At 35.6% G+C, this 15204-nt stretch overlaps 1 protein-coding gene across 4 annotated transcripts in view; it reads left to right on the top strand.

Moving 5' to 3' along the window:
• Positions 1-531: 531 nt before the first annotated feature.
• Positions 532-15204, top strand: part of LOC111144336 (sperm specific antigen 2) — a 37784-nt gene continuing 23111 nt past the window's right edge. For all 4 annotated transcript variants that reach the window (XM_022498602.1, XM_022498594.1, XM_022498617.1 and 1 more), the window contains exons 1-8: positions 532-853; positions 1216-1261; positions 4252-4301; positions 5128-5184; positions 7764-7803; positions 7887-7985; positions 9175-9383; positions 10349-11049. In XM_022498602.1, the coding sequence (XP_022354310.1) occupies positions 643-853; positions 1216-1261; positions 4252-4301; positions 5128-5184; positions 7764-7803; positions 7887-7985; positions 9175-9383; positions 10349-11049 (1413 nt within the window). In that variant the 5' untranslated portion in view covers positions 532-642. The remainder of the gene's footprint in view (positions 854-1215; positions 1262-4251; positions 4302-5127; positions 5185-7763; positions 7804-7886; positions 7986-9174; positions 9384-10348; positions 11050-15204) is intronic.

Here is a 15204-nt window from a genome sequence, read left to right on the forward strand (position 1 = left end):
AAGTCCGCGAGCCTAAGCCGACACTTGTTTTGAAGCGGTGAAGAGCGGCGCTTGGCCTTCCCACAGGTTTTCTGCGAGAGAAGTTGACAGGAAACAAAGATGGCTAACAAACAAACAAGCAAACAAATCTCGCCCACTCCGCAGGCCAAGGCGAGAAGGACCCGGCACCCCACTCCGCGCGCGCCGCGCCACGCTCCGCCCCGCGCGCCCCCGGCCGGAAGGGGGCGTGGGACGCCGCCGAAGGAGGGGCGCGCAGACGCGCCGCGGCAGACCGGGCCCCTGGCTTGTCGGGAGGAGGCGGAAGGCGGGGGCCTGGGGGCGGGGAGCGGGACCCGGGCGGGCCGGCCGGCGCTCGTTCTCAGCCGCGCTCGCTCGAGCCACTCGCGCTCCCGCGCCGCGCCGGGCCGGCTACATGTGAAGCGCCGGCCCTCTGCCCCCTCCCTCCCTTTCCTTCCCTCCCTCCCTCCCGTCCCCTCCTCCTCCTTCTCCTCCTCCTTCTTCTCCTCCTCCTCCGCCCCCTCCCGCGCCCGCTCCCGCTTCCCGGGGCCCCCAGCCCGGCTGGGCGCTGACAGCAGGGGCGGGGGGGTCCCCGCCGCCGCCGTGTCTCACTCAGGCTCCGGCAGCGGAGCCCCCGGTGCGGCCATGGACCGGCCTCTGGTCGCGTCGGCGGAGGCGGAGGAGGAACTGGAGTGGCAAGTGGCGAGTCGCAGGAGGAAGGCCTGGGCCAAGTGCCGCGGCTCCTGGCAGGCGTCGGAAACGGAGGACCTGTCCACAGAAGCGACGACGCAGGACGAGGACGAGGACGACGAGGAGGACCTCCCGGGCGCGAAGCTGCCGGCGGCGGCGGGAAGAGGTCTGTGCACCCGGCCGAGCCCCGGCGGGCGGAGGACTCCGGGAGGTGCAGGCTGGCGGGCGGGGGAAAGTCTCGTGCGCCCTGGGCGACTGCTGTGAGTTCTGGAAGATCCTCCAGAGCTTGATAACCCGGGGGAGAGGGGACACATTGGAACTTAAAATGCGTGCGCTTGGCGGGATGTCTCCAGAGTCAACACAGACACCCCGGTGCCATCTCGTTTCCCTTCAGCTGGACACTAAGACATGTTGCTTAGGCTGCATTTACCCTCAGTAGATTTTCCTACATGGGAGTGTTCAGGTTGACCCCGCGGTGGGAGTACCCCTGGGGTTGGTAACGAGCTGTCCCCTCACTCTGCCCCGCAGGAAACGTGCCCAACGAGAAGATTGCGATATGGCTCAAGGACTGCCGGTGAGTGTTCGCTTTCGCGGCTCGCGTCCCAGAGGGAGATCCGCGGAGATGGCACTCCCGAGCGGAGTCACTAGGGCCGCAGCTGCTGTGGGTCCCGTGGCCGTTGCGAGCTATAAGCCGGAAAGTGAGCTGGCGGATAGTTTCCTCCTCCAAAAGATTAGAAATGGAGTGCTGTGACCGCTGATTATTTGGTGACAGTGTTGACTTTACAGTTGTTAGGACTTCAGCCCCTGTGCATGATGTTAGCATCAGAGATCAGAGACCTGAAACAAATAATCATGCAGTGTTATTATTCTTGCCTTGTTTTTATTCGAAAGGATTTTCACATTTCACACAGTATTTTATTTTGCCTTTGTTTTGACATCTGCATATCTGGCATGGAATTATTTCCCTTTCAAATGTGTTTTAGATGAATTTAATTTACTTAACAACACGAACTGGGCTTTGATTTTACTTTTGTTTCTTAATTCTATTTGGACAGCTATAAAACCAGCTAGCTTTGTTCTTGAAGTTTACTCCTTGGATGTGCATTTGTTAAATGGCACTGGAATGCACGAGGGGAAATAGAGCTTTGAAGGCATTCAAATGGCATAAATCTAACTACATGCTACGTGCTTTGGCAACTGGTACAAATTTTTGATAAAGTACAAGAGGAGATGAATTATATTGCAAGTAAATCTTACTACAGTAAAAAAGGGCTTGTTTTATATTTTAAATTTTTTCCAGTTTATTTCTTATTTGTAAAATCTCATATGAAGAATATTACTTTTTAATTCAGTTAAGGTGTTTGTTTCTGCATATATTTGCCATCTTATTTTGGGCTTTTCTTAATCTTTTGTTCAGGTACCTACAGAGTAGGGAAATGTATTTTGGAGGAAGGAGAAGTGATTTTTATATATGCCAACTTATTTTTCTTCCCTAAACACAGATAAAATATTGGCCACTACTCCATTGATGTCCTGTTTTGATGAGTTACCTGGATTTTTGAGTAATTTTATGAATTAAAAAGCACTTTTCAGTACAAAACTCCTTAACCTTCATTGGGGGTGTCTTAGACCCTTAGAGATAGGAAGAAGTATATGGACCTTCTCTCTAAAGATGAATCAAAAATAATGTTTAACAGCAAGAGAAAAATCACATTGTGTTTATTTTATGATGTATAGGAATTAAGATTATATGCGATCATATCAAGTAGACAGTACATTTATCTTGTAAGATAAATGCAGGAGGCAAATGGTATTCATCAGACAAACCATCTCTGAAAATTCCAAAAGTTTTATTGCTAATTTTATGTAGGCAGATTCTGTAATTTGCTGCTCCTTCCCTCATAGGTTTCCTGTGTAGATTTCCTTCTTATTCCTTACAGTTGCGCCTATTTTGTACAAAAAGGGGCATTCATTTGTACCTGGGAAAGCTAGAATAAATTGTCTTGTAATGGTAGCTATATTATCACCGATTTGACTACTAGGATATATGCAACTCTAGTTTTTTTGGTTTTTTTTTTTTTTCCCCTATAAGTTTAGGATCCTTTTCAGAGTTAGGCAACTACCTACTTTATACATTATAAGTGATCTAAAGCTACCTTTTCCCCCTTGATACATTCTTACTTTTTTTTTTCTTATTGCTGTCCATGTCCTGAATAAAGATACCATTTGTCATTCCTTTAAAGGGGGATCTTTATTTTGATAATCATTTTTTTTGACTAAGTGGAAATAAATTGCTTGAAATAACATCTAAGAAAGGATAGTTTTTGAGAGAATTAGGAAGAGAGCAGTTTTAAGAGTGAGAAACTTGTTTCGGAAGGAGAATGGCAGTTATACTCTCTTTATTTGCCATTTTCTGTTACTGCACCCACCCGTAGAGAAATCTGCAGAAGGAGTAATACAGTGTTTTGTCCTAAGAAACTAGCCCAGGCAAGAAGGACTTTATAAAGGCATAAATTCCAGTTTTATTAAAATATATGAAAAAACTTAGCTCAAAATTTTTTATTGTCTTTATGGTAGCTGTTCAGGTTCTTTTACATTTCAGAAGCACTCATTTTCAAAGAACTGCCACTGCTTGTATATTTGCTTGCAGAAAGTTTTAACATTAAATCGTCATTTCAGTAATATTTTTTGAGACTGATATTTTTATGATCTCATACCTGATTGTGAATTTTTAACAGGTATAAACTGTTACTGATGAAAGGTTCAAATCACAAAACAGAACTTTCAAAATAAAACAAGTTTCTTAATATAATTTAGTTTTGAGAAAGAAATGAAAAATATTTTCATTTTCACATTAGAAAAAGATTTCTAAGTTATCTGTGTTTGAACAGAAAGAATGTGAAAGAATTTTAGCAATGGCTGCTTCTAAGGTTGATTCTCAAGCCGACTTTTTAGTTTTTAGAGTTAAATGAATTTATGTATGTTTCATAGTTTAAAAACAGAAAAAAAAAATCTTAAACTTCTCCATTTAGACCAAAAAAGATAGTTGGAGTAAGGGACGCACTGAGCAATGCTCTAAAATGCTGGTGATAGGTTTAACAGATGATGTTTTAAAAAAACTGTTGAGCCTTATTTCTAACTAGACTCTGACTTTAAAATTTTATTAAAGTAAAGATTTGTTTTCTTTTAATTCTGTTTCCTGTTTCTAGGGAAAGGATTGAAGGGAGCAGACATTTTCTTAATGCCTGCTGACATTCTTTTTTTCTGTTTTTGTAAAGAAAATGCTAATTCATATCATTTGTAATTATAGTTCTTGCTCTTAACTGTTGGCAGATCAAATTTGTGATTAAATCATTCCTGGTGAACTGACTTGAGGATAGGTGTTTGCTTACTTAGTAGGATATTACTTATGTAATACACTTGCATTCCTTTTGTGTTTGGGGAGGAGAGTTAAACTGTGATTAGAAGCTTGCTTGGCTATGATCCTTTAAGTGTAAAATTGTGCAGTGACAACTCTCCAGATAGCTTTTTAAGACTAAGGTTTATATGTTTATGTGGTTTCAGTACCCCTTTGGGAGCCTCACTGGATGAGCAAAGCAGTAATACACTCAAGGGTAAGAGAAAGTTGCCTTTCTAAATATGCTCTTTATGAGAGCCCTATTTTATTTGTCCTTTGATTGAATGTATACATATATAAATTATAAAAGTAATGTTCACTTTATAACTATGCCATTCTGAGAGAAAAGCCAAAAGAAAGAAACTTTGTTATAAACCATAAACAGTGGATAGTTTAAGCAAATTACTGAATTTCCACAGTGGTGAAACTCATATTTTTGTCTAGTTAGATATTATGAAGACTGGTGAAATGTAGAAATATGGTATGGAAATAGAAGAAAAATAGTAAGTGAACTGGGTCAGCTTTAGTGCAGCATTTCTTTGCTTACATTAACTGAAATTGCCACACCTGAAATTTTACCACCTGTGCAAGACAGAATTCTAAAGTTCAAAGTACAACAAGAATGTGCAGGTAGTGGCAAGGCATGTAAAAAACATTTATAGTATTAGAAAAGTCTAGCTTGAGTTCCTGACTGTTAAGGGAGGTAAAAGAAATGATTGCTCCAGGATCTGATTTTCCATGAAACTGTTGGATAAGATGTTAGCTAAATGAATATCTTCAAAGACATAGTAAGTATAAAATAGCCTATATGGGGGCTTTTAACAACTTTACGTGGCTGCAAATCATGGTTTGTTTGGGATAGAGTAAAGCTTATACTTGATTTTTGAAATGATATAATCAGAATGATGAGTACATTCAGGTTTGAAATACTTTATTGTATCTTATTTTTTTGCTTGGTCAATTTGCTTTAGCTAAAACTATGATTTCATGTGGGGATCTAGAAGAAGAGAACACCAGGATGAGTCTTCTAATGTTTCTTTCAGGTGTACTTGTGAGAAATGGAGGCAGTTTTGAAGATGATTTGTCTTTGGGAGCTGAAGGTACATTTGTTTGGAAGTACTGTATTTTCATACAGGTTTAAAATTAAAAAAAATAATAAAACAAAAAGCAAAAAAAAAAAACGAGTGTTTTCAGGTGTACAGTCCTCAGAGCCAAAGTTAAAGGTCTTGAAAATGGCTCAGACACATTTTACAGAGCCTTTATATGTTAATAATCTAGTCAGAGCTTGTAGGATGCTTGTAGAAATGGCCCTGAAAACCACTGTGAAGTGTTCATGTCTTCCTTGGACTTAATTGGTTAAAGGAACTGTTTGGGGGCAAACAATGGTCATAGAACTGAGGGAAGAATTGCCCTACCAGAAGGAAGGAAACTTAAATATTTATACATGAGAAGACTAAATTGAAGCTTATTTTTAGTATGAGGTAGCCTTATGTCAGACTTACAGCTGTGGCCTGTCTTTGTCTTTGTATTCAAGTGTTTCCTATCTTTTCCCCTTTCTCTTTTTCCAGATTTTTAGAGCACTAAAGGACAAAAACAAAATAGAGTTATTAGAATTTAATTAGAAATCATTATGCTGATGTCTATTTCAGACTGCATTAATATTTTAAAAGTGCATTGTGCCATGTTTAAATTTTCACTGATGTTATTATTTAGTCCAGTAGATTCATAGTAAAGTTTTCCACAATGTAGAATTAAACACTTTTATTATTTTGTTATTTTACTGGTATTGGAAGATTATTGGTACCTGTGTAGCTGGGTTATGAATGTGTGCTTTTTATAAAAAAAAATTGAGGATTTTATTAAATCTTTTTAAATTAAATAATTAAAATAAAAATGTTATTAAATCTTTTCAAATTATAAAAAACTTAAAATGTAAATCTCTTAAATTATAATGATGACTAGTGAATTTATCCATTGAATGTAATATCCTTGATCTTTTGCTGTTTTAAATCAGTTTGTATGGTAGATTACTTATTTAGAAACTTCTAATCTTCAGCTCTAGAATATGTGAATATATTAGGTTTTATTACTTTAGTTAATGTGCTTTCAAGGAATAAACTCTGTAAAGAGGTTAAACTTACTGCTTACCAATTAGTGCAGTAAGCATATTGTCAGCCCCTTATTAAAATGCATTTCAGTGTTTTTGTAAATAGCACTTTTGACATCTGACTTAATTTCACGATATGGAATTTTTTTAGACTTTATTTTTTTTTTTAGAATAGGTTTAAGTTCACAAAATTGAGGGGGAGGTATAGAGATTTCTCCTGTACTTCCTGCCTAAATATATGCATGGCCTCCCCCATTATCAGCTTCTCCCACCAGAGTGGTACATTTGTTACAATTGATGAACCTGTAATGAGGTATCATTATTACCTGAAGTCCATAGTTCTCACTGGGGTTCACTCTTGGTCATGTATGTTCCGTGGTTTAGACAAATGTATAATGACATGTTATCTGTCATTATATCATGTGTGTATTTTCACTGCCCTAAAAATTATTTCTGTTCTGCCTGTTCATCCATATTGATTGAGTTTATTGGACACCAAAACCTAAAAGGAAGTTTCCAGAGAAGAATGGAAATATTATGTTGTAATACTGAAAATTATATCAAGATTATTTTCATTCATTCAGTAAATATTTATTGAATGCAATATGTTAGGCACCTTTCTGAGTGGATGTACAAAGAAATATTAAAAATTACCATGACTTTGCAGATCAGAAGTAAAAAAAATCTGGCATACTGAAATAGATGTGTTTGTAATTATTCCCATTCTTTGTATTTGTCTATAAAAGTTAAATGCAGGCAGTTTAACTTACTTTAAACTTAACATTAACAATACTTATCTGTTTAAGTCTAGGATAAAACTAAAAAGTAACTTCTTAAGAAAACTTATTTTGAAATGAATAGAAATTTTCAAAGTAGATACATAAAAAATTGGGTTGTAACTGGGATGAATTTTTAGCCTTTTAAAAAGTAGTGGATGGGGCACCTGGGTGGCTCAGTCGTTAAGTGGCTGCCTTTGGCTCAGGTCATGATCCCAGGGTCCTGGGATCGAGTTCCACATTGGGCTCCTTCCTTGGCGGGAAGCCTGCTTCTCCCTCTCCCACTCCCCCTGCTTGTGTTCCCTCTCTCTCTGTCTCTCTGTCAAATAAATAAATAAAATCTTTAAAAAAAAAAAAAAAGCACAGTGGAAATTTATGTATACTGTTGCCACACTTAAATAATGCTAAATCATGTTTTTGCTCTTAAAGTCTTCTTTAATAACAGCTTTTAAATATATTAATTAGAACCACATTTATTACAGATGCTGTGTATCTTATTTATTTCAAACTATTAAAGAAAGTTAATTGGTTATCTATATGTCTTTTATTTTAAACATTTAGTGAAGGGAGTTGTTTTACACAGTGCTAACAAATTAAAACAATTTCCTGAAGTTACTGGTTCTGTTTGTATTGATCTGTGTGAGACTTTTAATGATTCAGATTTAATGAACCAAGACAAGAGTGTGGGATGGTAGGCATTTAACTGTAATATTTGGCTAATCTTCTTTCTTGATGACTATGTCACAGTTACTGTCCTACTAACAATTCTGCTCTCCATCTATTCTTTTACCTGTAGCCAACCACCTCCATGAAACGGATACTCAGATTGAAAACTGGTACGTAGCTGTGCTGTTTGTTCTCTTTTCAAAAATGAACATTTATGAAAATAAGGTTTTATAGAGTCTAATTTTGTTTATAGCAATAATATCTTGGCCAAAGAGAGAAGACTACAGTTTCATCAGAAAGGAAGAAGTATGAATTCCACAGGATCTGGGAAAAGTAGTGGGACAGTTTCAAGGTAACTTATTCTGAAATTATACTAGTTGCATTGTGTTATAGATGACCTATTCTTACCACTTTTTTAGTCTTGCATTCGGCTTGATAGTATGAAATAAAAAAGAATCCAAAATGTTGCATTCATTGCTTTTTTTTAAAAAAAAAGTTAAGATTAAAGAAAAAGCAGCAAATGTGTTTATAATGCTGCTGGAATTCTTGTTATAATGAGTATTTTGAGCCTTATCAACAACTTGAAAGAGGAAGTCCATAGTGGAATAACTTTTTCCAAAATTCTCCATTTTTTTTAGGGTCTTGAGTCACTCTAACGAAAAAAAATCAATAAACCTTTCTAATATAAAGTTTGATATTTAAGCATAGACTTATCTTCAACATATTAAATCAAAGTTCTTCAAACTATATATTAAAATAGGCAAGTAAATGGGCCTATGGGACCAGTTTAAATTGTTAAGCAGATTATTGTATTGGAATCGGAGCATTTTCTCTGAAACAAATTGAAATTTTCTTCAGTTCAAGTTTCATCTCTAACATTTTCCTCAGTAAATCTCCTAAGGTGGATTATCACTGCTATGAAGAAGAGATAAGAAATGTTTAATTCTCTATAGAATCAGAGCAAGAACTTACCTTTGAATAACCCATTCTCTCCATACCTTCCTTACTCCTCCTACTTCCTGAGTGAAAGTGGTTAGAGAAAATTTGAATGTAGGCCCCTCCCTCCCTTTCTGAGTTCAGCTTGTTACCTGTATTGCATCTTCAGTGACAGCCAAAGATAGCAGAAAAGCTCAAATTCTGCAGAATGTCCTGTGCTACCACCTTCCCAGTGTGTTTTCCCTTTTCATTTCTTTCTTAGTCTGTTTATTCCTTATTCTCTCTCAGCTGTCCTCTAATGGTTTTAGCTGCTTTACTGGGACTCTTTTAAAATGACAAAAAAAATAAGGTGAGGAATCATTTTGGGAGTCTTGCTGAGTATCTGATCAGGAACTAGCTCTTTTTTCCAGTCCTAACAATTTGAAAGAATGGACTCTTTTTAAGAAGTATATCACATTTAGTACACAGTATACAAAGATGCTGAAATAAATAATGGCGTAAAGAGCAGAAGCTCTTTTTTATAATGTGATGTGGACTATAAACTTATTTTATATCTTGATGTTTCTTTTCTTTTTTTTTTTTTTTTTTTTTTTTTTTTTTTGTAGTGTTTCAGAATTGTTGGAACTTTATGAGGAAGATCCTGAAGAAATTCTTTATAATCTTGGATTTGGACGAGATGAACCAGATATTGCTTCTAAAATTCCTTCCAGATTTTTTAATTCATCATCATTTGCCAGAGGGATAGATATTAAAGTATTTTTGAGTGCTCAAATGCAACGGATGGAAGTAGAAAACCCAAATTATGCTTTAACAAGTAAGGTTTTTAAATATTAGCATCCAGAGTGAGATGGTCTTATTTTTTAAAACCTTATTAATTTTTAGGAATAGCACTGGAAACTTAATTATTGAAATTAACACAATAGCTATTTTACTTATTCTGAATTTTTATTTTTCTGTTTATGGAAGTTAACTTTCTCCTCTTCTCATTCTTAAGTGTTACTATAACTGACAGTAGAACCTTGTACTTATCTTAAACTTACCTCCAGATTGCTGATGTTCAAAAAGGGAAGAAGTAGGGGAGAGCCTTGTTACTACTAAATAAAGTCAGTGAAATTTAGGTGCTTTTCTATATACCTAAAATAACATGGCTAATTTGCCAATTTTTATTATATTATATCTTATTTTTCTCTGTTGCATAGAAATTCCAAAAAACGGGATCCTAGGTGGTCCTTGGGATAGCTTTAAGAGGTTTATAAATCCAATCCTACCTACCCCCTTCCCAACAATTAAGTATAAAATGCATACTTATGTACATTTGGAAGAGTCTTAATGGAGTCAAAGACATAAAAATAGAATCATAGCTGTTGATCAATAGCTGGTCCTTTCTGTTTTATTCAGAGTTGTCATACTTTGTTCTTCTTTTTGGTTTTAAGTCATAAAACATAAATTCTTAAAACATAAATTCTAGTGCTTACAGTGAAAAATCTTCTTCCCTCTCCCCAGTAAATGTAGAGAACTTTTAAATGTTGGATAAGGAAAAAAGTTCTGGTTTTATAACCAGATCTTTGTGGTCTAAGTTCAATTATTGGCATTCTGGAAAGTAGTAATATGTATACATATACATATTAGTAATGTATACATATATATGTATACATATACATATTAGTAATGTATACATATATATGTATACATATATATTAGTAATGTATACATATATATGTATACATATATTAAACAGATAAATATATATATATAATTAATGTTGTTTCCTTTTTGTAGGTCGTTTTCGTCAAATTGAAGTGCTTACTACTGTGGCCAATGCGTTTTCTTCTTTATATTCTCAAGTCTCTGGGACACCCCTCCAGAGAATTGGGAGTATGTCTTCAGTGACTTCTAACAAGGAGACAGACTCACCTCCACCTTTAACCCGAAGTAACACTGCAAATCGTTTAATGAAAACACTATCAAAACTAAATTTATGTGTTGATAAAACAGAGAAAGGAGAAGGTAGTAGTCCTTCCCCAGCAATCGAAAAAGGAAAGATCCCGAATGTTTCAGTGATGGAAGAAAGTGGCAATAAAAATGATCAAAAGTCTCAAAAAATTGTAAAGAAGAAAGACTCATCTTCTATGTTGGCTACAGTTAGAGAAGAAGTATCAGGTAGTTCAGCAGCTGTTATGGAGAATGCTGATGTTGATAGACTTTGTGATGAAGCGAATAGGAATTTTAACCAAAAAACTGAAGGTGAACAAAGTGAAGAAATTCAAAGTCATGCGAATAAACTGGGTGAGGAATCTGGTATTGTAGAATCTGACTTAGGTAACAATTTCAACATGTCCAGGCACAGTGAGCCAGAAAATGGCAACGAGGTGAAAAGCGCCCATCTGTCCACACCTGAGAAAGAGCCATGTGTACCTCTTACGATCCCATCCATAAGAAATATAATGGCACAGCAAAAGGACTCCTTTGAAATGGAAGAGGTAGGTAAATATTACTGAGACCTGTTTCAAATAATGAGTTAGGAAATAAAAATGCCAAAAATATGTTTATGAAACAAAGATAGCTAATAGATTTATACAAGAAGAAAATCATCCTAATTTTGACTTCTCAAGTTTTAGTTCTGTGTTCAATAACCAAGAATTGGTCACAGGATTATGCATTGCCAGGGTAATGTGACAGTTCATCAGCTTCTCTAGATCCTCTGTTATTCATGATAATACCTGAACTTTAACCCCCTTTCTCCATTTGATGCCATGAGAGAGTATATTTAAATTAAAATCAGTATTGCATAATAGTTAAAAACAGCCTCTGAAATAAAAGTTTGAGTTCTTTTTTTCCTACTAAATTTCTATGTGCCTTTAGGCATGCTTTTCTCAAAGTATCTTAGTGGAAAGGATAAGTGTCAATAAGGCTTTGAGAAAGATAGGTTTTTGGCATGGGACTGGGAAGAACCCAAAGATGGTATGTTTCTGAACAGGAGGATAGGGAACCTCAAGGAAGAAGGTTTGAAACACCATTGAATATAATTTCTGCAAGCCTAGAAGACCAATGTTTGGTTATTTTTTTTTTTCCTACCTAGAGATATTACTGCATTTACATAAATTACAGATTGGGCAAGATAGAGATTCATTTTGATGAGGTCAACTAAAACTACTTTTGAATGGCCAGAGCTAATACTTAAAATTGGCACTGTGTAGTTTGAGAGAGGAAACTGAAGTTTATCAAGACCTATGTTGTGGCAGGCACTGTACCAGATCCTTGAAGTGCTTTTCTCTTTAGTCTGTGAGGTAGGCAGTGCTGGTCTTATATTACACATGAAACTGAGGCACACATATACTGCTGAAGAGTATGGCTGAAAGTTACATAACGGGCAGCTTTTTTAAAAAAATTTATTGCAGAATGGCATTAGTTATATTGTAGTAACTCCCAGTAATTTTAGAATCACATGCCATTATTTTAGGGAGTTGAAAAATGGGATAATTGATTCTGCTCATAAATGTCCTTTTGTTGAGTATGTATCTCTCACATTAGTTGAAGATTTTTTATTTATTGCAAAATTTGTATTGTTGTTATAGCTATTTATCTTTTTTGATGTCTTTGAATTTATCTTTTAGTATTTTAATTCTAATTAAAAAATGAAATGAAAAGGGAGAGGAGCAGTCCTTTGAAATAGTTTACATTATTTGTAAGCTTCTTTTCCCCTTATTTCTTCATATATCCTTTATAGTTCTCCTATTTAATTTCTGATGTATTTCTCATTATAATGAGTTCATAAGATGACTACTTCATAAAAAACCTCTTTTTGTTCTGTTTTACTATTTGATTCCTTTTGACTTTGTTTTGGTCCATACTTGTCCTACCATTAATAATTAAAGTGTAACTACTTGCCTTTCATTAGGGACCCTTTTCTATGACAGATATGTCAGTGGGTTTCTGTGTTTTAATTTAATAGCAGAGTATGAAAATTTAAACAAATTATGTTAGATATTTGCAAATCTAATGCAGGTGACCTGATGAGAAGACACTTTTTAACTTGCTTTTTAATTCCTAGAGTTCCTGAATTTTAAGCTACATATTTTTGAAATTATTGCTAGCATACACAAAGGTCTTTAAAACATTTGTAAAGTACTAGATCTGCTTTGGTGGCAGGTTAACATTTAATGGTTTAATGTGTGGGGGTTTTATGGGGGGGTTTTTGCTCCCTCTGCTGGCAAAAGCAATTAATGAGGATGGTAATGTCACTTGGAAGTGAACTTTTTTTTTTTTTTTAAATACAAAATTACAGGCGTTGGTGGTTGAAGAATAATATAAGGTTTTTGTTTTCAAAAAAAGAATGTATGGGTATGATCAACCATGACTGCATTGTAAATATGGGGAATTTTAAGGATAACAAATCCTTGTTCTTCAGATGTATTTTAAATATGGATAAAAACCTCCTAGAACTGTGTTTTTATCCCTTTGGGAACTTTAAAGAGAGCTTATAGAACAATGGATAAAGAAAGGAAATAATGTGTTTCTTTAATTTCCTCTTCTCCCAAGTGTGACTTGAATTATACTGACAAATGAAGAGAACAATCTTACTGAAGCAAACTTTTAGATCCCATTCAAAGTAGGTTGTTGCTGTTTTTCTTTTAAACTCCTTTCCCTTGAGGTTTTATTCCTGTTGGGAACTTTCTTCCTGTAAAAACAGCAAATAAATGTAAGTTAGAGGACACTCCCTTTCTGTCTCTCAGTAAACCAGTTCTCAAACAGATCAACTGAATGCCAGCTGCTTTGGGTAGCTAGGTGGGAGAAAATGTTGCAGACCTGACTCTGTGCATGACGCTGCCTAATCCTTCTGAGGCAAAGGTAAGCTCTGACAGTCACCAGGAGTGAAGACAGGAAATACTTCAACGTAAGGGGAATTAAATAGATGACAAGACTGACTCAGTTCTTGGAGAGTGAGAGTGATTATTTCTCACATTAAGAAAAAATAAATAAAAGGCCAGAGACTATTTTCAATTAAAATTTAGTTTGCCTTATAAAAAAAAATGTTTGTAAACTATTTGTAATTTTCAGTGTGTCTAAAAGTCGTAAAACCCTCCTCTCGAGTTTTCTAATTCTTAACGACTTTCCTAGATCATTCTTGTTTCCTCTCAAAATAGCTAATTTTTATTAAGTACATCATGGTAACAGTCTCGAGCCATAGATTTGTAGTATGAAGGATCCACAGTTAAACTAAAGTGATCCTACTCAGTAAGCCATTGTTCATCTTGTAGGTGTCAAGGAAAAATTTCTCATACTTAAATATTAGAAGAAAGAGAACTTTTAGCTGTTTATTTCTGTAAATGGGTTGTTCTGTGTCTTACTCTACAAATTTATATTCAAATAGAGGTACTGTTACCTGAAGTATGTGTAATTTTTTAAGCTACTGAAGTTTTAGTGTTTCTAATTCTGTCTCTCTCCTGATTGTTGATCTACTATATCTCCTTATTCTTTAGTCATTGAGTTTTAGAATTCTTTTTTGTTTTATTTATTGGCCTGAGTTAAAATAATCTGAAATCAGTCAGATACTTGACAGATAGTTAAGTTGTTCCTTTAGCCTTTCAAATTTGACTGTTTTGAAGACAAGCATTGTGTCTTAGATAGAACAGAGTGCAATAAGATATGAACTCTAACACGATACATGTACCTGTGTCTGTTTTTTTGAAGTCCAATTAACCACCAAATTTTATTTGACATTTATCTAAAAGACTTAAATTAACTTTTTTGTTATATAAGCATTTACCTGATAGTAGAAACTAAACCTTGTAAGTAAAACCTGAAAGGTTTTTTTTTTTAAATAAAAATTTACAACAAATGCAGAATAATAAACTAGGGAAGCCACTTGGCCAGCAAGTGCAGCGAATAAGACTTGAATTCAGATCTTTGTATAAACTTGCTACATTTGACTATACCATACCACTTGGTAAAGGTCAGGCTGGCTGACAATGTAAGACACTGGACAAGAACTCAAGTCATTTAGTGTACAGCCCCATACTACTTCCTTAGAGGAATAATGCTTTCATTTGAATTTTTTGAGATGTCCTTAAAAATTAGAATTTCTAAAACTCCAGTTTTGATTTTCTTTTTTTAAAAAACTGCTATACATATCTCTTTAAACTTTAGAAGAGGGGTTATTTGAGTTAGAACATTCCATGTATTGCTGCTTTATAGAACACCGCACAATAGTTTTGTGCCTGGAAAATGTGTATTAGGATAAATGTGACATGTTAAAAAAAAAAAACCAACCAAAGTAGGTGACTGCTGTGGTAGCAGGACATTGATTCACAAAGATACAGTTTTAATAAATGTTTTGTTAAAACGTTTTTAAAAATGAAATAATGCAAATATAGGGTTACTTTAAAGCTATTTTCATACAGTTTTAAATTTCAAAACACTGAGACCAAGCGATTTTTCATTTGGTTTAGGGTGGTGGGTTTTTTTTGTTTGTTTGTTTTGGATTTTGTTGTTGTTAATTTTGTTGTTGTTGTTGTTAATTTTTATTATGGAAAATTTCAAACTTACCCAGAGAGCAAAGAAAATTGTGTAGTTGCACACCTGTTTTACATTACTCAATTTAGTTATCAATATTTAGCTAGAGTTAATGTAATGAA

This window comes from Enhydra lutris, unplaced genomic scaffold (genome assembly GCF_002288905.1).
Source record: "Enhydra lutris kenyoni isolate GAN:26980312 unplaced genomic scaffold, ASM228890v2 scaffoldscaffold1, whole genome shotgun sequence".
In the NCBI taxonomy this organism is placed as follows: Eukaryota; Metazoa; Chordata; class Mammalia; order Carnivora; family Mustelidae; genus Enhydra; species Enhydra lutris.